Source organism: Podarcis filfolensis (assembly GCF_964270895.1).
Source record: "Podarcis filfolensis genome assembly, chromosome: 3".
Classification (NCBI taxonomy): domain Eukaryota; kingdom Metazoa; phylum Chordata; class Lepidosauria; order Squamata; family Lacertidae; genus Podarcis; species Podarcis filfolensis.
In genome coordinates, this window is record NC_139606.1 from 1,679,384 (window position 1) to 1,704,636 (window position 25,253).

Genomic DNA, 25,253 nt, shown 5'->3' on the forward strand with positions numbered 1-25,253 from the left:
TACATCTAGAATCATAGAATCATAGAGTTGGAAGAGACCACAAGGGCCATCGAGTCCAACCCCCTGCCAAGCAGGAAACACCATCAGAGCACTCCTGACATATGGTTGTCAAGCCTCTGCTTAAAGACCTCCAAAGAAGGAGACTCCACCACACTCCTTGGCAGCAAATTCCACTGTCGAACAGCTCCTACTGTCAGGAAGTTCTTCCTAATGTTTAGGTGGAATCTTCTTTCTTGTAGTTTGGATCCATTGCTCCGTGTCCGCTTCTCTGGAGCAGCAGAAAACAACCTTTCTCCCTCCTCTATGTGACACCCTTTTATATATTTGAACATGGCTATCATATCACCCCTTAACCTCCTCTTCTCCAGGCTAAACATGCCCAGCTCCCTTAGCCGTTCCTCATAAGGCATCGTTTCCAGGCCTTTGACCATTTTGGTTGCCCTCCTCTGGACACGTTCCAGTTTGTCAGTGTCCTTCTTGAACTGTGGTGCCCAGAACTGGACACAGTACTCCAGGTGAGGTCTGACCAGAGCAGAATACAGTGGCACTATTACTTCCCTTGATCTAGATGCTATACTCCTATTGATGCAGCCCAGAATTGCATTGGCTTTTTTAGCTGCCACGTCACGCTGTTGGCTCATGTCAAGTTTGTGGTCAACCAAGACTCCTAGATCCTTTTCACATGTAGTGCTCTCAAGCCAGGTGTCACCCATCTTGTATTTGTGCCTCTCATTTTTTTTGCCCAAGTGCAATACTTTACATTTCTACAAACGTTCTCGCATCCTTTGCATACTGGAATTCCTCCACTAGGACAAAACTAAAATAACAGACTCTTCTCAAAGGAAGCTTTTTGTGAGCAAGTAGGGAAGGGAATAGTTTCAAAGTATATTTTGCAGTGGAGGAATAGAGCAAACTGCAAATTATTGAACAGGGTTTGTCATTTGGTGTGGGTTGGTGCATGTCTTTATTTAAATTATATATATCTTGCTCTTCATTGTTATTCACACTGTACCAGAGTGAGGAACATCACAAATAAAGCAAAACAGTATTTCTTGTAAATAGTGTTGGTACTGCTCATATCTGAGAAGAGAGAACATTCAAGAGTTGGAGGTGCCCTCTTATGAGTTGCCACATACTGTATTTCAGAGAACTGTGGCAATGCGAGACAGGCATCGTTCCCTGATGACCTCAAAGTCCTGGCAGGTGCATGAGGAAGCAGGCTGTCTTTCAGGTTCCAGTCCTGAGCTGCCTAGAGTTTTTTATGTCAAAATGTGAACTATAAATGGGCTTCAGTAGTGCTACTGAAGTCAGTTGGCAGTCAGTTCAGAGCTTTCAACACCTGCATTGTTTGTGAGATGTCCCCAAAAGTGTTCTGTGCCAACTGCAGCTTCTGAGCCAGACCTTAAGGCAGCCTTGTAGAGGGAATTGTGCTGATTCAGCCATGAAATCACCAATAGTAGCCAGACACGGCCTGTTCAGGGACAGCCATACGGGGAGCCAGCCAAAGCTGGTGAAAGGCACTCAGCTGTGGTTTCCACCTGGACTTGCACCAGCATAGTTTTCTCAAACTCTACCCACAGTCTACAAGGGGGAGTGCAATACCACAGAGAACAGTCCCCAGTTCTTGGAAAAGGGAGTAACCCACCAAGGCTCTGTCTTTTCAAGATTCAGGTTTAGCTTATTCACCATCACCGAGTCCACCACTATCCAGGCACCAAAAAGCTGCACAGTCTCTCCCAACTCAGGTGTTACAGAGAAAGCTGTGTGTTATCAAAACATCTCAATCGTGATTCCATTTCCCCCCACCCCTATCATATGAATGTACCCCAGTCCTAATTGTTTAGGAATGTTTGTAAGAGTCCTCGTGTTTGTCTTATGTGATAGGAATTTTATGGTCTTAGATATATGGTAATGTTCATAAGTGTACCAACCAAGCACATACACAGGTCAGCACAGGAAGGCCAACCTGGAACCATTTTGATTCCTAAACTGAGCAAATGTTTTCTCTGCAAGGTCAAACTGGAAAAGCCCCCCCCCCCCATTGTCTTTTCCTTCACAAATCCTGTATTAAGGGTATGTCTGTGTTTGAATAAGGGTGTGAGCCTGTGACCTGGCCCAGGAACTAAGTATTTATCATTACAAAAGACTGGCCAGGCTACCCAGGAAATCCAATCAAGTAACCTCCCAGACAGGAGATAAACAAAAACAGGAGAAAAACAATATTAAAATTTCTGTTTTAAGACCACCTTTTCTGTGATGTATGTATGATGTTTCTGGGGGTGGTCTTGATCTACAGGATGGGAATTTCAAAAGTCTTTATAAGGCCTTGCATGCCATTTTTCTGGGTCCTCCTCCTTTCCTGCATGTGAAGGGGAGCACCCTGTTGCAACAGATCAATAAAGATCAAGTTTACTAGCTGCTTTGCTTCTCAATATTCTCTGGTTGGCCTCTGTTATTTTCTCCTACCAATAGGGAACCTATGTAAGGACTCTATAGGGCTCTTGGATACCCCATGAGGGAAAAGGGCATATTTTTATTTACAACACTTACAAACTCAGTTAATGCAGTTTTTCTTGCACACTTGTGGAACACCATCCCATCAGATGTCAAGGAGATAAAAACCTATGGAACTTTTAGAAGACATCTGAAGGGAGCCCTGTAGTGGGTAGTTTTTAATGTTTGATGTTTTATTATGTTTTATGTGCTGGAAACCACCCAGAGTGGCTGGGTATAAATAAAACTACTACTACTACTACTACTACTACTACTACTTCTTCTTCTTCTCTGAGACTGGCGTGATACTGGGTCCCTACATGAGATGACAAGGGAATTCATCCTATATCCAGAACAGAAAACAACCCAGCAAACATTTGCTGCTGTTGCTTTCAGTCTTCAAATGGTAAAAGTGTGTGTGTGTTTTGATAGATAAGAGATAAATCCCAACAAAACCAGGTGAAAATAATTACATTTTATTAGTCCTCCCATTTTTACAAAAACCATGGTGTAAAAATGGAGCATTAAATTATTTTGAGAAGCGTGTGTAGGTACTTTGAACAGTGCAAGGGTTAAAGGGGAGCAAGTCAGGAGAGTGTTGATTTAAAGCTGTCTGTAAATGATTGCTGGTAATCTGTCACGTGTAACAATGCATTCAGAAAGTATACCACAAACATTGCTTACTCTCACTGTTTATCTGTCACGGTTGCCAAGTTAGTTCCAAGTCTCAGAGATCACCGAAGCAGCTGATTTAACTAACTGCCCAGCATGGAATATGTGGGAAACACAGAGAATGCTAGGCTCTGTGGAATTCCAAATTCAGAGGAAGCGGAACAAGTTTATGATCAAATCAGTGAAGACCTAGCATGCCTTTCTTTTAAGGCTGTGGCAGACTGCATGGACATGAGAAGTGGAGAGAGCCTGGAAAATAGCTATGTGGATTCTCTGTCATCTCAGTATAGCTGCAATGGGAAAGAAGAACGAAATTCCTTTCAGAGAGAGATTTTTGCTCTGGAAGGTCAGCAACATCAGGAGGAGATGCAGCTGCTTAGCCCAACACAAAGTGACAAAGGGAGCTCCTCTGCAAATAAAGCGTCTTCAACCGATCACATTCTAAAGAAGATCCACAGCATGGCCAGAAATGCTCAAAATACCATCAGATTGCCCAGCAATAATAATTCAGAAGAAAACAACTTTCAGAAAGAGGACCTTCAGCTTTCCCTCATCATTAAGGTAGGTTCTTTTTCCAAGTATATACACAATTATGTGAATGAGACTAAGATTTCCCTAACTGGGGGGTGGGGGGCCGGACACGGGGGGAGGGGAGAATGTCTGTATTAGATTTGCTTGTTTCTTTGCTGTTTTGTCTGATGAAATCTTTTTGTAACTCAAAAGCAAGCTACTCAACAATTGCCCATTGCTAACTGGTTTGGACATTTGATCAACCTGTAAACTACCATAATAATTGTGATCATATTTGAGCTATTGGCGGACTTGTGCTTTGCAGAAGAAAATAACACACTTTAGAGCTCGTGCTTTCCTACAGTATAACTTCAAATTATGTAGTAGTTATTAGTTATATTAAGTATGTGCATGATTTGTCCTTGTGAATTGCTCAGCCCAGCTTGGAAAGGGTCTCAGGCAGTCTTCTGTCCAGGCAGTTTGCACAGTCAGACCTGATTGGCTTCAGCCGTAAAACTGTACCTGTGTGATTTCAGACTGTCCCTCTGCTCTTTCATGGCTATTTCCAGGGTCACTTTTCTGACATAATGCTCTCTTGAGAAAAGCTTGTACTTTGCTATGTTTGCCTGGTGTCTGGGGAGAAGTGCTTTTGTGCCATTGTGCATGAATTGACAAGCCATGGGCTGTGCTGGCTTCCTAAGTGATGCCTCTGTTGCAATCATTCATGGTGAGGGAATGGGCAAAACACTTCACAGATCCCTGATGAAGAGCCTTCTCTCTATCAGAAGACAGAATGTGCAAGGAATCCTGTTCTCCCTCCTTTGAGCACTAGGTAGATTACCACGTAACACTTGCAGGGGCAGGATCCATTGGTGCATATATCACATATAACAGAGTAATCCAAACTATAGGAAATTCTTTTCAGTGGATTACACTGGGGTAAATGATGCAACTTCAAACTTCATTCAGGAGAAGGGCTGCTGCTGAGCAGGGCTGGCCCAATACATTTTGGCACCTGAGACAAACGACAAAATGGCTTTGGCTTCCCTCACCAGGGAAGGAGGAGGAAGTAAAGATCTACATTGGGAGCAAGCAGGGAATCAAATAAGCCTTAGCTGACAGCTGAAGTGGGAATCAAAGTCATTGGGGGGCTGTCTGAATCGTGCTGGGCAGGTGCAGACCCCAGGAGACCCCGGAGGGCAGCCCCTGCCTTTTCTTGCCTAGTGGTGGAAGGAGACCCACAGCAGCTCCTATTCACGGAGAGGCTGCTGGGAAGATGGCATTGGGGGCAAGGATGGCAAGGAGGCAGCAGATCTGGGCGCCAAAGAACATTCTGCAGCAGGCAATGCATTCATTGGAGGCCAGCTGTGTTGCCCCTGTGAATCCTGCCGCCTGAGGCAGTTGCCTCACCTTGCCTTATGGGAGGGCCAGCCCTGTCGCTAAGCCTAGCAGAGGGAAAGCAAGCCTTTAGACACCACTCTTTTGCCAGTGCACCTTCTGCTGGGTTGCTAGATCGTGTCACCAAGCTGAACAAAGTTTGGAACAGGGGTCTGTCTGCCCCATCCCATCCATGCCCCCTTTTCAGCATTTATCCTGCCCTCTGCTCAGCCTGATTTGCTGGAAGGAGGACTTATACCGATGCATCTCTGGCTGAGGATGTAGAACTTCATCCGGATGAGCCCCTTCTGAGCCCAACTAGAGATGTGCCTGTTCCTAACTCCACACATCCTGCTTGATCTGATTTGGATTGCTCCCTTACTTCTTTACTGAAAGGAAAATATATGCTAACAGAAAAAACAGCTTTAAAGCATGCCTAATGTGTTTACTAATGATAAAAAGTGTTAGGGGAACCTAAGCTAGGATTGTTCATGAAATGTAAAATAAATAAAGACAACAGCACCTACCTGTCGCACTGCTGTCCATTTGTGTACTTAATGGGGACAGAGTGATGGAGCCTTAAGGGGTGATGCTGGTTCCCCAGGAAGGGGAAAACACCACCACCAGTGAGCTCTGTCCAACATCTGAAAGCCATGCGCCCTGGCCTGGAGAGCTTTGAGGGTCCTGCCTTGTGAATGCTTCCTGGGAGATGCACTGTGCTCATTAGCTAACTGGCGTGTTGGCAGCTCCCAGTGCCACTCTGACAGAAAATGCATTTTTATTTTGTAGCTGATAAGAGTGCTCTCGGCACTACTGAACAGATATGATAATATTGGCAGAGCACCTAAGAGATAATAATGCAAATGCTAATTCACACCAATCATTACAGAAAATCCCTGAAAGTTCTGTGGGCATCACATGCACATACCTGAGATACACTTTTAAATATTTTATATGTAGTGATTAGCAATGTTTACTTTCAAAGTTATTTTATTTATTTAGCATATTTATATGCTACCAAACATCCACAGATCAGAACAGGAAACAATAAAATTCCATAAAACCAAGCTCTTAAAACACAGAAACATCATTAAAGTGCAATAGAAACAGCAGTTTAACTATTCTCAAATAAGAGTGGCACAATTGACCTCACTCAGTAGCTTCATATAGTTAAGTAGCATTGGGGACAGAATAGATCCCTGAAGGATCCATAAATCAACTGCCATGGTGGGTGGGTGGGTGGGGTTCAAACAGAAGTCTCCCAGTGCTACTCTCTAGTACCAGTCTGGTGTACTTCCCTAATAAAACAGGATAGTGAAAGATACATTTTACAAGGAGAAAACTCACTAGGCAATCAACATTGATGGACCTTGATATACAGATATTTGCATGCGAAGCCTATGCATGTTTACTTGGCAGTAACTTCTGCTCTGTTCATTGGTGCTTACTCCCTGAATGTAGGATTGCAGCCTATGATACCAGTTGTTGAGGGTGGGAAGAATGCCCGTGTGAACATCTCCCCCCCACAATATAAGCCTGGCCATTTAATGGCCATTTTTAGCTGACTTGATTTATTACTATTGGTTCCATAATTTTAACACCGTGTCCCCCACACAGGCCTGTCCCATATCACACTAGTTTGCTTTACAAAGACTGTTTCGGGAGAAACCCACAAAGCTAACAAATAGTTTCTGAGTGTTTGTGGCATGTCTGAACTTGCAGAGAATGAACAAAGGTTTCCATGGGGTGTGTTTTATACACAAAATCAAGTGATTCGCAAATCTCTCAATGCTTGCGGATCAGACCTTACATTTTCTCTCACCTGCTCTTTTGCATATCATATTTTATGATGGTATGACCACTTTTAATTGTGAGCCACAAGTTTGTATATTGAGCCAGGGTAGGTATTATAAAAATAGTAAAAATTGCTTATGGTGGGTTGTTTACATTAAGCTGCATGCATATTAAGAGCATTGCAGCACTGCCGCATTGTTTCTGCCCGGACAAGAGTTTTGCAACAGTCTTCTTCTTTGGCGATCACTTGTAGTCGAGTAAGATTGTCTTCTATGAACATGGTTTTAACAGTGAGTCCATAAGTGACTGTGAGGGCCAATTCTGAATCCACACATCCTTCCACAGTGGGGACATTGGTTTCCGGGTGGGAGTTGGTCACGGTGAGGATTTGCCAAGCGTGCCTTCCTCTTGGCACGTTTCTCCCTTGCGTCCTGAGTTCGAGTGTCTTCAAAGTCTATGACACCTTTGGTCAAGGCTCTTCTCCAATTGGAGCACTTGCAGGCCAGTGTTTCCCAGTTCTCAGTGTTTATACTACTACTTTTTTTTTTTTAGAATTGCCTTGAGAGAGTCTTTAAACCTCTTTTGTTGACCACCAGTATTACACTTTTCATTCTTAAGCTGGGAATAGAGTAGTTGCTTTGGAAGACGATAGTCAGGCATCCGAACATTATGACCAGCCCAACGAAGTTGATACTGAAGAATCATTGCTTTGACACTGGTGATCTTTGCTTCTTCCAGTACACTGGCATTAGTTTGCCTGTCTTCCCAAGTGATGTGTAAAAATTTTTGGAGACACCATTGATGGAATCTTTTGAGGAGTTGGAGATTGTGTTTATAAGTGGTCCATGTTTCACAAGCATACAGTAAGGTTGGTAGTACAATAGCTTTGTAAACAAGCATTTTGATTTCCCTCCTCAAACTCTCTGCCCTTCAGTCGGGAAAAGCTGCATTCACAGAACTCTGGCAATGCTGGATTTCGGCATCAATGTTGGCCCTTGTGGAAACGTAACTGCCCATGTAGGAGAAGTGATCAACACTTTTGAACGTTACACCACTGAGTTGGATTTGCAGAGGGGTTGTTTTGTGCTTGTTGGTGCAGCACTTTGGTTTTTTGGATGTTGAGCAATAAGCCAAGCTTTCCTTAAGCTGTGAATATATTTAGGATGATTTGGAGGTCACCCTCTGAGTGTGCACACACTACGTTGTCCAACTGTGTTGGAAGTTATGGTAATCTTACTCTTTGCTTTCAGCCTGCTCAGATTAAAGAGCTTTGATTTCTACCGCAGTGGGGAGCTTCCCTTCGACAGTTGTAGGATCATGGCAATGAAAAAAATAGAGTTTGGGCAATAACACAACCCCATTTAACACCTGATCCCACTGTGAATGGTTCACTTTGAGAGCCATTGTTATCTGCGATTGTTGCTGTCATATTATCATGGAGGAGCTGAATGATGTTCACAAATTTATCTGGGCAGCCAGTTTTCAGAAGGACAGTCCACAGGGCAGGGCAATTTACAGTGTCAAAGTCCTTAGTCAGGTCAATAAACGCCATATACATAACCAAGTCTTGACTGTGTAATTGCTTACTCAGAAGAAACATTGAAAGTTCTGAGGAACTATGCTCATTCAGCGTAAAGTATTCTTTAAATGGCTGCTTCATTGTTTTCACTGCCATTTTGAGGTGCTATATCCTTCCTTCTCATAAACGTGAAGCACACTGAGATGGCAGTAAAGCATGCAGCAGTTTGATCAGAAGCAACTAATTCCTCCGATAAGAGCAATTAATTTCACATATTCATTCCTCTGAACATTGCATTGCTGTTGATTCAGCTGGTGTCCATGATAGGTCTAATTACTGACGACTGTAGCAATAAAGCCTTTTCTTTGGCTCCTTTCTCCGCTGGCTCTGAAAAACAGTTGAGCAGGGGGCAAAGTTTCTCTCAGGCCTCAAGAGCTGATTGGCTGTGTGCTCGATACTTGATAATATCTAAGAATAGCAAGAGTATAAAAGCTCCAAGCACAGCAAATAAGGGAACTTATTCAGGCATTAAGTGCTCCTGCGATGACACTCACACGAGAGGAAGCATGAGGCTTCACTTGCTGGCCTTGGTCTGTCACCCCATCCTCGCCTTCCTCACCCCCCGCTCCACCCCCCACATGGCTCTGCAGAAGGGAGCCTGCTGTGCACGTTGAGGCTTCCTGTGTGATTCTGCGCCCTTGTCAGGGTTCTCCACCATGTGGGGAGTCCCTCTGTCTGCCTCCTTCAGAGCATCCACTCCAAAACAGGACCCGGTCAATGGGGCTGTGACAGAGGAGGCCGGCCAGTGAGCCTGGGGCTGCTGTCCCCCTCATGTGAGCGCAGTTGTCTGAGCACTGAAAGGTGCTTTTTCAAACATATTGCCAGTTGCATTGTGCTTACTTCATGTCAGGATGCACCCAGGAGTGATGAGCCCACGCTGGAACTGCATCCATCCCATTTTGGGCAGGCCTCAACTGCCTCCATCTTCCAGCTCTGGGGATGCCAGGGGCTGTGGGGATTGGTGGACAGTTGGTCTTTGTGGCAAGCAGTGTGCTGCAGACTGGCCACTGGACCCTCCTGCACAGGAAAGCTCTCCTGTTCCCGTTGAGTTGTGATTGAGCAACAGGGCCTTCCTGTCGTCCTGCAAGTTCCTCTTCCATCCTGACTGCTGGCTTTCGGTTTCCAACCTCTGGCTAATCTCGGACTGCTGCCCGTGGCTCAGCCTTGACAGTAGAAACCTGTTATTCCTGCCTGAAGCTAAAGGGCTCTGCACTAAGTGGCCTGTGTGAAAGGCCTCTTTCCCGTGTCACTCACTTCCTGAGAACAAATGACTGTGCTGACTCCCAGAGAGGAACTTGTAGTGTCCAAACCTTCGGCTCACGTTTAAGCTCTCTCCTCCTTAACTATGACCTCTTATCTTGGCTCCAGTTGATGGGACCTTCACCACAATCCTGGGGTCAAACTGCATACTAAGCCAAACCTTGACTTAGCTGCTGCACCTAAAAGGCTCAGTGAGGAGCAGAGTGCCTGCAGTCTCCTCTTCCTTTGGAGCCAGCAGGTTCATGAGTTATTGTTAAGCCATGATTTGGACATGCAAACGCGGCCACAGTCCCTCACCATTGCTACAACAGTCAGAAAAAGCATTAAGTGGTCCACCAAGACCCTCAATGGTTTTTAAGTGGTCCACATGGGGGGTTGGAGTTAGGGAACCATGGTTTCAGATTGCTTTAAAATGATATGTGAAAAAAGGACTAATTAGACTGGCAAAGTTTGTGGAAACTTTAGCACAAAAGTATCAAGGTGTGACATTAAAAATGAATAAGGGCAGCAGATCTCGAAGGAGAGCAAGAGAGTGATACTCCTCACTAGGTCAGCAGTCAGGATATTATTCATTTATGGAAGGTATGCAGCACTGCCAGCACAATGCCAGTCAAACCCCTGAGCTCGTCATTCTCACTGAGCATGCTCAGTCCTTACTGGGCAGTCAGGGGTTCCCCTCCTTCGCAGGGCTTTCCCTGCTGTGCTTCTGCAAACACCCCAGTTCTCCAAAGGCTACTGGTCCCTCTTCTTCTGTATGGTTGATTCTATTTTGGCCACCAGAGGATCCATACTTGGTCAATGAGTCCTCTTTTATAGGGCCCTGCACACTGACTCTTCTCACTCTGTTGGATTTGTGCTGGAAGGAATTGTGAAAGAAGCAGGAGATGACCATTTCTGATCTGCATGGATGTCGATGGTCATGTGATACTTGCGCAGACTGGGATAGGCACAAGCCAGGAACGTCAATGTAGCAAATGTACGTAAGAGAATGCAATGGAGCTTTTGACTCAAAGGCTGCAGTCCAAGATTGTCGTGTCCATCAGCCAGATCTCTACTGCTATCCGGATTAGTGCAGCCGTGTGTCATGGAGCTGATTGCCTCGTGGGGTAGCTTCTCTTTTTCAACGGCAGTCATTCCTACGGGCCCCGCAGAGGACCTTAAGGTCCACAAATAACAACACTCTGGAGGTCCCGAGCTGCAAGGTGGTTAGATTGGAGCGGCCGCTGAGACCATATAACACCGGTCTTGAAAGACCTACATTGGCTCCCAGTACGTTTCCGAGCACAATTCAAAGTGTTGGTGCTGACCTTTAAAGCCCTAAATGGCCTCGGTCCAGTATATCTGAAGGAGCGTCTCCCCCCCCATCGTTCTGCCCGGACACTGAGGTCCAGCTACGAGGGCCTCCTGGCGGTTCCCTCACTGCGAGAGGCCAAGTTACAGGGAACCAGGCAGAGGGCCTTCTCGGTAGTGGCGCCCGCCCTGTGGAACGCCCTCCCATCAGATGTCAAAGCGATAAACATCTACCTGACATTCAGAAGACATCTGAAGGCAGCCCTGTTCAGGGAAGTTTTTAATATGTGACATTTTAGTGTATCTTTCATCTTTGTTGGAAGCCGCCCAGAGTGGCTGGGGAAACCCAGCCAGATGGGCGGGGTACAAATAATAAATTATTATTATTATTATTATTATCAACTAGGGCCAGGGCCTTTTCAGTACTGGCTCCGACTTGGTGGAATGCTCTGTCACAAGAGACCAGGGCCCTGCGGGACTTGACATCTTTCTGCAGGGCCTGCAAGACAGAGCTGTTCTGCCTGCCTTTGGTTTGGACTCAGTCTGACCCTTATGTTTCCCTCCCCTTATGGTTTTGATTTATGGGCTACTACTAAAATGAGGCTGCATTTTAAATTGTATTTTAACCCATATTTTAATTAACTGTTTTTTCCCTTTTCTTCCTATTACGTTTTATTGTAACTTCATTGGTGGGAGGGCAGGGTATAAATAAACTACTACTTCTTCTTCTTCTTCTTCTTCTTCTTCTTCTTATTATTATTATTATTATTATTATTATTATATGATAGGACTGGCACTATATGCCTGGCATCCTGCTGGGTTCAGATTACTTCTGTGCTTTTAGTACCAGCCCTTAACATGGGGGGTTTCAGAAGAAGAAGATGAACTCAGGTGTGGAAATGTACTTCTGTGCCCAAACCATTTTTAACTAGAGGCTCACCCAGACTTCCTTTTGCACACACTTTCCAAATAAAACTCTGTATCCCTACCCTTAACGTCCAGTTTTCTAAGTGGATCCTTCCTGGCGGGTGTTTGGGGGAGCATTCAGTCCAGAGAGCATTCAATCCAAAATAATACATCCCTGCTGCAGGTAAACCACCAGCCCATATTATATGAAAGATTTGCAAAGTTTGTCATCAGGTTTCTTTTCCTTTTCATTCATTCGGGTTTTTTGGCCACTGGTATAAAACAGCAAAATAGTGCCCTCTGGAAGCTGTAACAGGAAACAGCAGGAGTGAAATGAAGACTTGCTGCAGTGCTATTTAGAATCATAGAATCATAGAATCATAGAATCATAGAATTGGAAGAGACCACAAGGACCATCGAGTCCAACCCACTGCCAAGCAGGAAACACCATCAGAGCACTCCTGCATTTAAATGCATGTGTATACAGTTAGGTTCTAAATAATCACATTAGTAGGTTTGCCAATACATGAACTACAATCTTGTGGCTTCTATATATCATAGAATCATAGAACCGTAGAGTTGGAAGGGACCCCCAGGATCATCTAGTCCAACCCCCCTGCAATGCAGGAATCTCAGCTCAAGCATCCATGAGAGATGGCCATCCAGCTTCTGCTTAAATATCTCCAAGGAAGGAGAGTCCACTACCTCGCGAGGGAGGCTGCTCCACTGTCCAACAGCTCTTACTGTCAGAAAGTTCTTCCTGATGTTTAGTTGCAACCTCCTTTCTTGTAACTTGCAGCCATTGCTTTGAGTCCTGCCCTCCAGAGCAGGAGAAAACAAGCCTGCTCCCTCCTCCATGGGACAGCCCTTGAGATACCTGAAGACGTCTCTCATATCTCCTCTCAGTCTCCTCTTTTCCAGACCAAGCAGACCCAGCTCCTTCAACCGTTCCTCATAAGGCCTCATATATACTGAGATTCACATGAGCAGGGGCTCTGTCCACACAGGCAGAGTGTTTTTCTCCTTCATAGTCATAGCTGTCAACATTCCCCCTTTTTAAAAGGAAATTCCCTTATTCCGAATAGGATTCCTCACAAGAAAAGGGAAAAGTTGACAGCTATGTTCATAGTAGAGAATGGAGAGCCCTTGCGTATATTAGGAGGTCTGTGTGTGCCCCAAGTTACAAGGAGAAATGGAAAACTCTCAATATTTGCTAGGCAGGTTTTGCTGCTAACAAGGCATTTACAGACAAACGAGCTTCTGAGAGGCTTGAGAGGTGAGATTTTCCCCCTTTCTTTCCTTTTGTTGAAATTGGGCAGGCTTCATCCCCTCAGAAGGGGTGACTATATGTGTGAATTGCATCCAAATTCTGCCAAAAAACCCAAAAAGTTATATAGACTTTAGTTTTACTTTTAAAAAAAACTATAAAGGTGCCCTGCACCTGAAGACTTGGATGGGTTTAATCCATTCTGAAGGGGCTTCTGTGTGTGTATTTCATGCACTTTGGCCCCAAAGGGAAAAGCCTCCTTTGGCATCTCCATTATGATGAATAGGTAACACTGAGGCTTGTTTTACATAGAACAGCTTGGAAGCAGAGAGTGGTAACTTTCTAAAGAGAGAATTTTTTAAAAATGTGCATATACAAGGTGAATTGGGGGGAGGGCTATGCTCACTTCAGCATATACAGGACTTTAGGTAGTAGTTACACAACTGCTGAAAAGCTTTAGTAGTTTTCTTTACAGTACAGAAAGCACTAAGTGGAGCTGGTCATTTAATCTGGTTTCCCCACAGTGACCATTGCATGATAACCAGCCCTTGGCCTTGTTTTTAACAACTGGCCAAGGGCTTTTTTTACTGCAGCTTTCCTATCTGTTCTCTGTGAGAAGATATATAGCTGACCAGGCTCCCTCCACGGCTGCCTGCTCCCTTGCTGAGCTGCCGCTTGGTGAATGGGCTCCAGGAAGAAAGGGGTCCACATGGCAGTGCCAGGGTCCCCTACCAACCCTGGCAGGGCCACTCTTTGCTGTGGTTGCCTCTCCAGCTGCTCTCCCCAAGCTAATGAGCAGGGAGAAGAAGCAGTCGCCTCGCCTCCTTTCCCTCTTCCACGGGGCAACGCAGCAGAGATGCTGATGGGCTCCATGCACCCTTTGTGTAGAACCCCCAAGCTAAAGGTTGTTGTTCTTTTTTTAAAAAAAGAATTTTGTTGTGCAATGATGTGCTTTATGCTTGGCCTTGCGCTCACCTTATCAAAAGTCTTTGCTGTGAAGTCGTACTTAGCTCAGGCCTATGAAAGATGATCACACCTTAAAGATGAAGTACAATGAAGTTTTCTTGCACAGAATGTGATTATTCCATTTCTTGAGCAGCCTTCCTGTTTTATTAATGTGGTGACATGATCATATTCTGCTGTATACTTCATAAGGGCAAATGCTGAAGCCCTTGCGGAGCTGAGTTTATATTCATTTATATTGTGTAATCTGAAACCTGGATTGGTATAATAACTAATTGGCCTTGCTCACCAGCCTGTTCTGATGCAGTAAGATGAGCGTGCACTAATATTTGTTTCTTAGCAGATTATTCTGAATGCATTATCAAAAGAAAAAATGGTCACCAATAAGACAGATGTGACCGAAGTTTCATCCCTTTGACCCTTGTCCATCTTGGCTGCTTAACTCCTTGGGTTATTTGTTGCAATTTTTAATGTCTTAACATATTTTACACTTGCTGCCCCAAGGCTTGTGTTTTATTTTGTTTTAAGGGTTAACTGTATTTTGCTATTGCTTTTAGAAATTGCTGCATTACATTTTTAATTATTACATTATTTGGCTTTATTATTATATTCTATGCTGCTCTTCAGTAGAAGAGTTGGATACAGTCAAGCCTTGGTTGTCGAACGTAAACAGTTCCAGAAGCCCATTCAGCTTCCAAAGCATTTGACAACCAAGGCGTGGCTTCCAATTGGTTGCAAGAGCTTCCTGCACTCAAGCGGAAGCTGCGTCGGATGTTCAGCTTCCGAAAAATGTTCAAAACCAGAGCATTTACTTCCGGGTTTTTGGCGTTTGGGAGCCGAAATGTTTGAAAATGGAGCTGTTCAGGAACTGAGGTTTGACTGTATAAATAAACTGTTGCTCTTAAGTTTAACTGACATTTAAGTGATTCATGAAATATTTATTAAGATTTTTCAAATTCAATACAAAAAATCAAGAAGGACAAAAAATGCAAAAAAAGAAAGAAAAAATTTAAAAACACATGAAATTTACAATTCCATATTTTCATTACCATATTTCCCAGACTTCCCCACACCTCCCCTTCTTGTATTCCAATTCAAGTTGTTTGTTCAACAAGTTCCTATCCCCAATTTTTAACCTTTTTATATTTAATTCATTTTTTTAAAACTTATTTTAACTTATAAACATCAATATTTGTACCTCAATACACAAACCTTTTCCTAAAGTCGACCCTAATTCCATTCCACGAATTTCCCAATTTTCATATTAATAACCAAACAAAAAAAATAAGACAGATCATAATTATACACCCTTTGGATTCTCAAACCCCACCACCCCCTTTCCCGGTTTCGATCCCCAACAAATATCCAGTCTTAATCTTCTATCAGCCTGGAGATCTCATGTCCGAGGCTCTTAATTCTCTCTCAGTTCCTCTCTGCCGGTTTTTTTGATAGTCCTTAATATTAAACTCCAAATCTCGGAGGAGCTCTGTCCCAATAAAGTCCAAATTTCTTCCAGCCAGACCTCCATACTTAAAAGCAAGGTCCAAAAGTCCAATTATCACAAAAACTCCAGCTTCCACTTTAATCAGATTTGTAATCCATAGGTCTTCAGGTCTCCACACAAAGAGATCTCTCCATTCTTCCGTCACCAATTTAAACCAGAATTTCATCATCCAATACTTATTTTCCTTTGTAGTCATCCTGTCAGGCCTTTGGTTTGATTTCTTATTTCCCTTTATGAGCATGATATCAGGCCTCTGGCTCTCCTTTGTCGTTTACAAAATTACAGCTCCTCCTTCCTTCTCCTCAGAAACAACATATATCTCTTTCTCCACACTTTCAGAATTCTCAAAGTTCTCTTTTTGTCCAGCTGCATGGGCTTCCTGAGTCAAGTCCTTATCGAGTTCCGTAATGTTATTTACTTTTAAGCTCAAGGTTGTTACATTTGTAGACAAAACCTCAATTTGGCCTTGTAACTTTCCCAGGAGAACAAATACTCTGTCCAGCCCAGCCTGAATTTTCCCTCTTTCAGCCATTCTTGTAGTATCCCAAATCCCCCTCTAGAGGGATTTGGTAACTTAGTATTCTTTCCAGTTAAAATCCAAAAGTCAAGTTAATTTGTATCAGTTCTTACTTATTTTCAACAAAATATAACCAGCAGAGACAGCAGAAACAAAGTTCTCTTTTTCCTTTTTGACAGCTAATTTTGACAGCTGTCAAACTTCTCTATATCTCCTCAGCAGGCTCTCTCGCGAATCGCTCCCGGGTCCGGGGGTGGCGGCACTTCAACTCTCAAAATTAACTCTTATCCTCCAGCACAATTACTTATACTTGTATCGCCAAATCGTGAAATTAATATCTTTTATTGAAAAGACAATTCTCTCGACCTTAGTTAACTAGTCCTTGCTTTAGATCTTTTACAAGGCGGGGAGGCGGACTTCCTGTTTGTGCCTTCCCCGATCGTGCCAAATTCCAAAGAAAATTTCCTTAAAAAGTCCAATTTCCGTACTACTCACGGGTTGTTACTTTTAGGGTCCGATTATTCACAGGAAAAAGTCAGCGCCCTCCGACCATGGCTCGCGGCTTCACTCCCCAGGAGAAGCAGTCGACTCTCAGCACCGCGCCACTCACCCCGTCCCCCGTTCCAAAGCCTTTAAAAAGGCTTCTTCACAGGTCGGGGGGGTGCAAATGGTGCCCGCCGAGTCACCAGGTTCACAGGCTTCCGCGCCTGTGATTTCTAAGGGTCCCCGCGTCGCCGCAGCGGCAAGACCCCACTCCTGAAGAGCCGATTCCCTCCGGAGCTCGGAGGGAATCCGCTATTAGCCATTCGTGCTAACCCGGAAGTCCCTGATGGATTCATGGATGTAATATGACAACACTTGGGCTATCTTCATAGACTGGTCAGGGCTGTCTATGAAGTGCTGTGTACATCACAAGGGAGTTGGGATAGCAAAAATGGGACAAAAGAGCTAAGATTTGGATGTTGGTTCCAATTAAGAGTTGTCACCAGACGTCATTCAAAGCAATTTTACCCTATTCTTCAGCTAGAAGTACTGCCAGAGTGGCTTACAGATTAGAATCATAGAATCATAGAGTTGGAAGAGACCACAAGGGCCATCGAGTCCAACCCCCTGCCAAGCAGGAAACACCATCAGAGCACACCTGACATATGGTTGTCAAGCCTCTGCTTAAAGACCTCCAAAGAAGGAGACTCCACCACACTCCTTGGCAGCAAATTCCACTGTTGAACAGCTCTTACTGTCAGGAAGTTCTTCCTAATGTTTAGGTGGAATCTTCTTTCTTGTAGTTTGGATCCATTGCTCCGTGTCCGCTTCTCTGGAGCAGCAGATTAATGAAAACAACACACCTGAAAGCACCTGAAGCAAAAATGTTAACATAAATTAGGAAGTTCCTACTCAGACTAATTGAGTTTTTTTATGTAAGCCAAAAGAGTTTCAACAAGGTTAGGAATATTTCTAGGGGTCTGCATAGCTCTAGTTAAAATGGGTTTCAGTTTGACAAGGGAAGAGGGCAGGCTTCATGGGGGGGGGGGTGCCTCAGGTGCCTCCACATTGGCAAAATTATTCTTCTACACCAAACCTTTATTAGGCGATACAAATATAAGTTATCATAAAACATCCATATATAAATGTTTATAATATATACAAATAAACAGCCATGTAAAAATATGTAATGAGGATTTTCATTGGACTTTCTTCCCACTAAATGGTGCCATTCAGCACTCTAAGAGATACAAATGATAAAAACTCTTATTGGCAAAATTCAGGAAAACTTCCATTCAAGCCCTCCTCCAATACACAAAACTGAACAGACAAATGATGTTAAATTATTTGGAAGTAAACAAAATATATGTGTAAACATGGTTATGATTGAGCTGTTAATATGTGGTGTTAGGTATAACTTGAAAGTAAGTTTTTAATACTTTGTATTCATTTGTGCAATTATTTGGGTGCTGCTTTTGGGTGCATAGCCTTCCCATGGCAACTCACAATATTGTAAAAGCACCGTGAATACAATAATATCAAATAACCAAAACTAACAAAAGCAGCAACATTGACAGGGCCAGTTAAAACAATTAACAGAGCCTGTTAGACCAACTAAGCAGAGCTATAGTTTGCAACATAGTGCTGTAGGAAAAGCTGCACTCAAGAAAAGGTGGTGGTTTTTTTAAAGGTGGGGTTGGAGGCCAGACCCCCCTCTGAGAAGAAAGCCTGGCATGTGCAAGCTCTGTTGAAACAGGTGGGATTTTCTTCCAAGTTAATTGTGGCACGAAGGGCATTCTTGAGGCACTTGGTAGCTGTTTCTATTAAGCCTCCGTGGAGGGAGGATCCTGGCGTTTCATTATGGCGTTTAGATAACTCCTGGCATTCGAACAACAACACCTTCCAAATGAGCATTACTGTTAAATTAAAAGTCTTTCCAAAAGAAACTGATGCCCCGCAGGAGCATTTTGTCCCCCACGCTTCTCTTACTGGGATTTTGTTGTTCTTGTTAGAAGCAATGGCAGTGAAACATAGTTCAGTTTTGTTCAGCCGCAATTCAGATGAGCTCTGCGTTGACATACACAGAGGAGGTGACAGAGAAGGTCGGGGGCTGGAAGAGCACCGCGTGTTGATCAGAACAGGCTCACTGACGGGACTTCTAGGCAGAAGAGTTCTCATTCGGCAGGTTTGTACTTTGCACTTGTCTCTGGCCCTGGTCCCTCTTCCACTTCTTGCTGCCTATCCACACAGCTTTCCAGGTGTTGAGGAAGAGGCCTGGAAGCTTCCCTGTGACTTCAAACCTGAGGGAGCAGGCAGAGCTTAACCAGCGTGGTGTCATCATTCATTGAATTATAACCCTTTGAAGGAAGACTGTGTGAGACGGGGATCATAGATCCACAGAACTGCAGCATTGGAAGGGAACATGAGGGTCATCTAGACTAACCCCCCACAATGCAGGAATTTTTCAGCCCACATAGAGCTCAAACAGACAACCCTGAGATTAAGAGTCTCAAGCTATATTTTTCATATGTATACACCCAGAGGACTACAGGTCATCCATCCCTGCTTTAAATGAATGGGAATAGCCAATTTATACATTCCAGTTCTTTTTCTGTAAAAATGCAGAACACAGGATAAAGTAAGAACAGTATAGGGGGAAAAACATTATAGTTGAAATGTAATACCTAAAAAAGATGGATTATGCTCTTATTGCTAAATAAAGTTCAACTAGTAATATGCAATATAAATGGCTTGCAGCCTCTTCCCACCACTGCTCGAGAATTCTAAGAAATCAGTATATCAGTGCAGTTTTGAAAGCTTCGATCTCAAAATGTAAGACAAAAAACTGCAGGAAGATTCCTTGCCCACCTTCCCACTCCCCACTTCATACACACATTCTATGTTCCCCAAATGGTCTTCTCTTCCCTGCTGCATTGTATTTTATGCATATGTCACATTACTCTATGAGTTTGCAGAGACCCTCTCTGTAGCCTGCCTCTGAATAGGAGAATGAATGAAAGGCAGAGAATGACATGTTTTGTTTTTAGCTCTGTGAGCCAGCAAAATGAGCAGCGTCGGCAGGAACCTTGGGGTGCACATCTTTAGGTCCCCTCGAAATGTGGGTAATGAAAATAATATGCTTTGGAAGATAACATTGAGAAACACTCTGATATCATGTTGTAAAAGCTGTGGCAGAGGGAAACACGTGGGGGATGGATTTCCATATAATGTTGAAAAGAAACTATTTGTCCTGAGGTACCAATAGCTCTCTGCTCTCCTGTGAGCTAACTCCACCCTCTTCTCTGGCACGGGGCTATTTTGGGCTGGCTGTGTGAGCCAGAGCTCTGACAGATGAGCAGTCTGAAACACAACGCAGCACAGTTAGCACTTGTTGCTCCTGTGAACCATTAAACCGTAGCAGAGTCTTCTGATAAGTCCTCTCCCCGTTTTTGAAAATTTTCAGCTAGGAAATTTATTTTCTCTGCTAATAGAAGTTTCAGAAACAGCAAAGAGATGGTTTAGAGGAGGGGAAGAAAGCATTGCAAGGCTTTTCTTTTCCCCCTTATTATAAAAGGAAGCATAGCTGTTGTGGAGCTGGAACCTTTATTGCTTTGTGGTGTAAGCAGAACACCTCCTAGCTGGGGGGGGGGGGGTAAAAAATGACAGACTCATCTCCTGCAAATGGAGAAGGAAAGGACCCTGAAATCGAGCTCTTTGTAAAGGTAGGTGAGACATGGAAATGCTTTAACTCTCTTGTCAGCTGGGCTTCCACTGAATGCACCGAACTCTCCTGCTGCTGCCTGGCAGGGCTGACTTTGACAGCTCGGTGTTCCCTTGGAGGTGTTTCAGTTTTGTGCTTCTGTTCTCTTGCTTGTTCTCTTGTGTGCTGTTGTTTGCCTCCCTTCCTGCTTATTGCACTAGTCTTTGTTGTCTACGGTACCACAATATCCTCACTCGCGTGGGCCAGGAATACCAGAAAGAGCCTTGCTTCCATCTTTTGAATTCTGTATTAGTGTGAGAGAGAACGTGTCCCTCTGAGGAAACAGGAGGGAGGGTCTCGTCCCAGAAACCCCTTTGGCACCACACACATCTGCATGTGAAAATCTCTGTGAACCCTCTCCCCTTCAATATATATTTGCAGTGTTACCATTGTCCATGCAGAAGTAAAAATATAGGCAGGTTTTGTTATTGTGTGGAACCAGTTCACACTGCTGAAGTGTTTTGGTCATAGCTTGGTTCCACTTGTGTGAACTTCACTGAAAATGGTACTGACTGGGACAAAATGAAAGCTTTTGTGGCTTTTTATATGTGACGTATTTTCACACATGTTAAGTCACTACATGTACCTCAGGCAGGTAAAAGAGCAGAAGTTCCTCAAGCCGCTCAGCTTGATAAGCAGCAGACACAAGACACCTGCCTGCAGATAGGAGCGGCATGTTCCTCACCCTCCGTCTCCACGCTGAGTAGGGTTGCACTTGTCACACAGCTTGCAGTCACGGGGCCTGCAGAGATGAGTAGGCTGGCATCCTTGTGGAGAAATAGCAAGAAATGCTACTGGTCAAACTGTGTGCTCCCATGTGGTCTGGGCAAGTGGTGCTGCCCCTTTTCCTGCTAGACAGGGCCCTGTGGAGAGCAAAGGGAGAGCAGGAAGGCAGCATCAGAAAGCAACCAGCAGTGGCTGCAGCACATGGTGTCTCATTCTGGATGCACATGCCGGGGTTTGGTAGAGAGTGCTGCTGCTTGTGTGCTCTTTCCATTTCCCTGCCTCAGCCTTCCTCCCTTGGAGCCTTCCCTGAAGAAGGGGAAGTGTGTCTTGGGACTGCTCTGCTCTGTTCTGTGGGCCCAAAGCAAATGTCTCCAGTCGTTGCAATGGCAGGAGGGGAGATGCTGTTATTTACCCGCAGGTGAGAGCACCTGCTTAACCTTATGTCTGCTGCCTGGGAGACCCCAATCCCAGCTGTTGGGGGCAGGGCACAGTTTTCACATATGGCAAAAGAAGGGGGACACATCTGCAGCAGTTCTGCTTTGTAGCATAGCTCCCCCTCTTCCCTTGCATACCTGTGTGGGGTGATTTTTCTTTGACCCCCCACTTATAGGAACGGGGGTGGTGGTTCGTGTGTTGGATACAAGGTATCCATAAGCATTCTGGAAAGAGAAATGTTATCAATATGCTGTTATAGGTACAGTGGTACCTCGGGTTACAGACGCTTCAGGTTACATACGCTTCAGGTTACGGACTCCGCTAACCCAGAAAGAGTACCTCGGGTTAAGAACTTTGCTTCAGGATGAGAACAGAAATTGTGCTCCAGCAGTGCAGTGGCAACAGGAGCCCCCATTAGCTAAAGTGGCACCTCAGGTTAAGAACAGTTTCAGGTGAAGAACGGACCTCCAGAAGGAATTAAGTTCTTAACCCGAGGTACCACTGTATGTCACGAGACCAGGCTGCTTCTGTCCAGGGCCCTTCTGGTTGCCCCCACCCAAGTCTCCCCTTGCGTGGTCGGAGTGCAAGTGAGAGGCCAGAGAGAGATGGGCTCATGCCATGCACTCCGTCCTGCTGTTGATGTGCTTTGGTTGGTTCTAGAGTTTGTCTGAATCCTGACAGCCTGGGCAGGGGAGGAGGCAGTGGGTAGCACTGTTGAGTTTTTTACCTTTACCACATCCAAAATCAGTGCAATGTCATGCCAAAAATTGGGGCAGGACCAAGGTCTGGTGAAATACAGGAATTGGCTCACGTTGACCCTCATCCTGGCATGTTCTGGCCACTCTGGGTTGGCCTGGTGGTCCATCGTGTGACCTGGCACCAGGGCATTTCTGCTGGTGGGGCATCTCTAGAGGGGGATTTTATAGCAGGGCTGTCACCCAGCTAGCACTGAGACTTTGGACCTCCTTCCTGGGGAAATACGGCTGGTCCCCCTCATTTCCCTACTATTCTTCAAGTGCCACTTAAGATCTATTTATTCACTTGGGTCTTTTGAGAATTAAATATATCGGGGATCCAGCAACTGTAAATTTGACACTGTAGTTTTTAAGAATTTATGCATTTTTAGTTTTGTTGTTATTGTGAAACATTTTGTAATGGTGTTTTAAATACATTGTACACCATCCTGAGCTCCAGTTTGGGAGGAAGGATGGCATAGAATGAAAATAAATCTGGGGTATAGGATTGCACCCTCAGTTTCCTGTCTCTGCAGTGTGAGTGCAAATCTGTAACTGATATAAAATTAGGGCCGAGGCAGAAGTTCTTCTGTCTCCAACTGGTGGTGTTATGGGAGGATCAAAACAGTGCACGCTCCATGGCCTATTTTTTCCACAGTGGCATGTTTTGTGGGCCTGGGGGTGCTGCTGTTCCTGGAGCCCAATGAGCCTGGGAAAACACCAGTGCTTTTTTCTGAGGGTATTGGCACCTTCTTTTTCTAGATGAAAAGCAGTGGAAAACACCATTTTGTTTTCTTCCCAGCAGCCTCCAGAGTGAAGGGAGAATACTTCCTGTCCACATTCTGTAGTCTGCTGGAAAGAAAAAATGAGGGTTGCCTCCTGCTACTGAGATGCTGAAGAGAGCAGTCACTGCTGGTGGTAAGTTTGGAGCATCTCCCATGATGGCAGCAGGGGGAAAGCATGGCTCAGTTTGGGGAGGCATTTCAGCTCATCAGCCCTATTTAAGGTAGGCTCTTTTTAATTGCCCCTTCCATCAGTGTGTGAGAGAGGAAAGGGGGGGGAGAGGATCATGGTGAGTACCAGCAATGTTTTTTCTAGAAAAGAAGCACTGCAAATACATGTTATTATTCATAGTGCAAGTGATGCTGAAAGGTGCTTTAAACATCATTCGTGGAAATTCTCATATACACTTATCTAGATATTTTGTATGAATGGAGAATGTTTTGGCAGAAACAATAGTAAAATAATCCACCTAGTTTGGGAGACAGATCTGTACAATTGTATATTAAGGCCATTATGACAAAGTCCCCCATTGTATTATTGCAGAAAAGCTGCTAAAATGTGGGCTGGACAAGGTAACTGTTAGGTGGATTTGTACCAGTAGCTGGTTAACTGACCAAACCCAAAGAGTACAATGGTACCTTGGTTGTCGAACTTAATCTATTCCGGGAGTTTGTTCGACTCCCGGAACTGTTCGAAAACCAAGGCACGGCTTCCGATTGGCTGCAGGAGCTTCTTGGACTCAATCGGAAGCTGTGGAAGCCGCATCGGACATTCAACTTCCCAAAAACATTCACAAACCAGAACACTTACTTCCGGGTTTGCAGTGTTCGAAAGCCGATTTGTTCGGGAGCCAAGCCATTTGAGAACCAAGGTACCACTGTACCCATGAATGGTTCCTTGTCATCCTAGAAAAAGTGACCAGTGAAGTGCCGCCAGGTTCTGTTATGGGGCCATTGCTGCTCAACGTCTTTATAAATGACGTGGATGAAAGAATTGTGGAGATGCTCATCCAATTTGCAGGTGACACCAAACTGAGAAGGGTTGCTAATGCTGCAGAAGACAGAATCAGAATGCAAAATGACCTTAACAGATTGGAGAAATGGGTCCAAGCTAACAAAATGAATTTCAATAGGGACAAATGTCAGGTTCTGCACGTAGGCAGGAAGAACCAGATGCATAAATATAAAATGGGGTACACCTGGCTTACTAGCAGTACATGTGAAAAGGATTTAGGGATCTTGGTGGACCACAGGCTTAACATGAGTCAACAGTATGATACAGCAGCAAAAAGAAAGAAAGAAGAAAGAAAGAAAGAAAGAAAGAAAGAAAGAAAGAAAGAAAGAAAGAAAGAAAGCAAGCTAATGCTATTCTAGGCTGCATCAACAGAAGTCTATTGTCTTGATAAAGGTAAGTAATAGTCCCGCTCTATTCTGCCTTGGTCAGATCACACCTGGAATACTGGGTCCTGTTCTGGGTCCCACCATTTAAGAAGGATATTGGCAAGCTGGAACGTATATAGGGGAGAGCGACCAAGATGATCAAGGGCCTGATGAGTAATGGTTGAGGGAATTGCACAGGTTTAGTCTGGATAAGTGGAGACTGAGAGGTGGCATGAGAGCAATCTTCAAGTATCTCAAGGGCTGTCACAAGGATGATAGAGCAAGCTTGCTTTCTCCTGCTCTAGAAGGTAGGACTCAAACCAATGGCTTCAAGTTACAAGACAGGAATTGCTGACTAAACACCAGGAATAACTTTCTGATGGTAAGAGCCATTTGACAGAGGAACAGACTCCCTCAGAAAGTGGTGGGCTCTCCTTCCTTGGAGGTTTTTAAACAGGTTGGATGGCCACCGGCCATGGATGCTTTATGGAGATTCCTGCATTGCCAGGGGTTCTCACTATGAAGCAAAAGACTTGTAAACATGGCATGGGAAAACTCAGGGCCATCCGATGAAGCAGGATGTTGTGAGATTCAGGACAGATTCAGGAGAGAGGGAGACTTGGAAATGTATGAAGAAGCTATGAATTGCAAGCAAATTGGTAAAGAGGCATCTTTAAAATTTGAAGTTGGGAGAAATTGGCCATGTATTTTAAAGAGCAGCTTCTTACTGCTACGTTCGAGAAAGATAATGGTCCCTTCATATGGGATGCATTTAGCCTTTCCTATGAGGCATTGACATTTTACTATGGTGTGAAAACAGA

The 25,253-nt window shown here is 44.4% G+C and overlaps 1 protein-coding gene across 3 annotated transcripts in view; it reads left to right on the top strand.

The window, feature by feature from the left end:
- The first annotated feature begins 3,170 nt into the window (after window positions 1–3,170).
- CLIC5 (chloride intracellular channel 5) overlaps window positions 3,171–25,253 on the top strand; it is a 58,558-nt gene continuing 36,475 nt past the window's right edge. The window contains exon 1 of one of the 3 annotated variants that reach the window (XM_083606686.1): window positions 3,171–3,726. In XM_083606686.1, coding sequence (XP_083462812.1) covers window positions 3,262–3,726 — 465 coding nt within the window. In that variant the 5' untranslated portion in view covers window positions 3,171–3,261. Of the gene's footprint in view, window positions 3,727–19,961; window positions 20,338–23,166; window positions 23,189–25,253 lie in introns of those variants that run through there. The other 2 variants (XM_083606687.1, XM_083606688.1) reach the window with 2 other exon arrangements.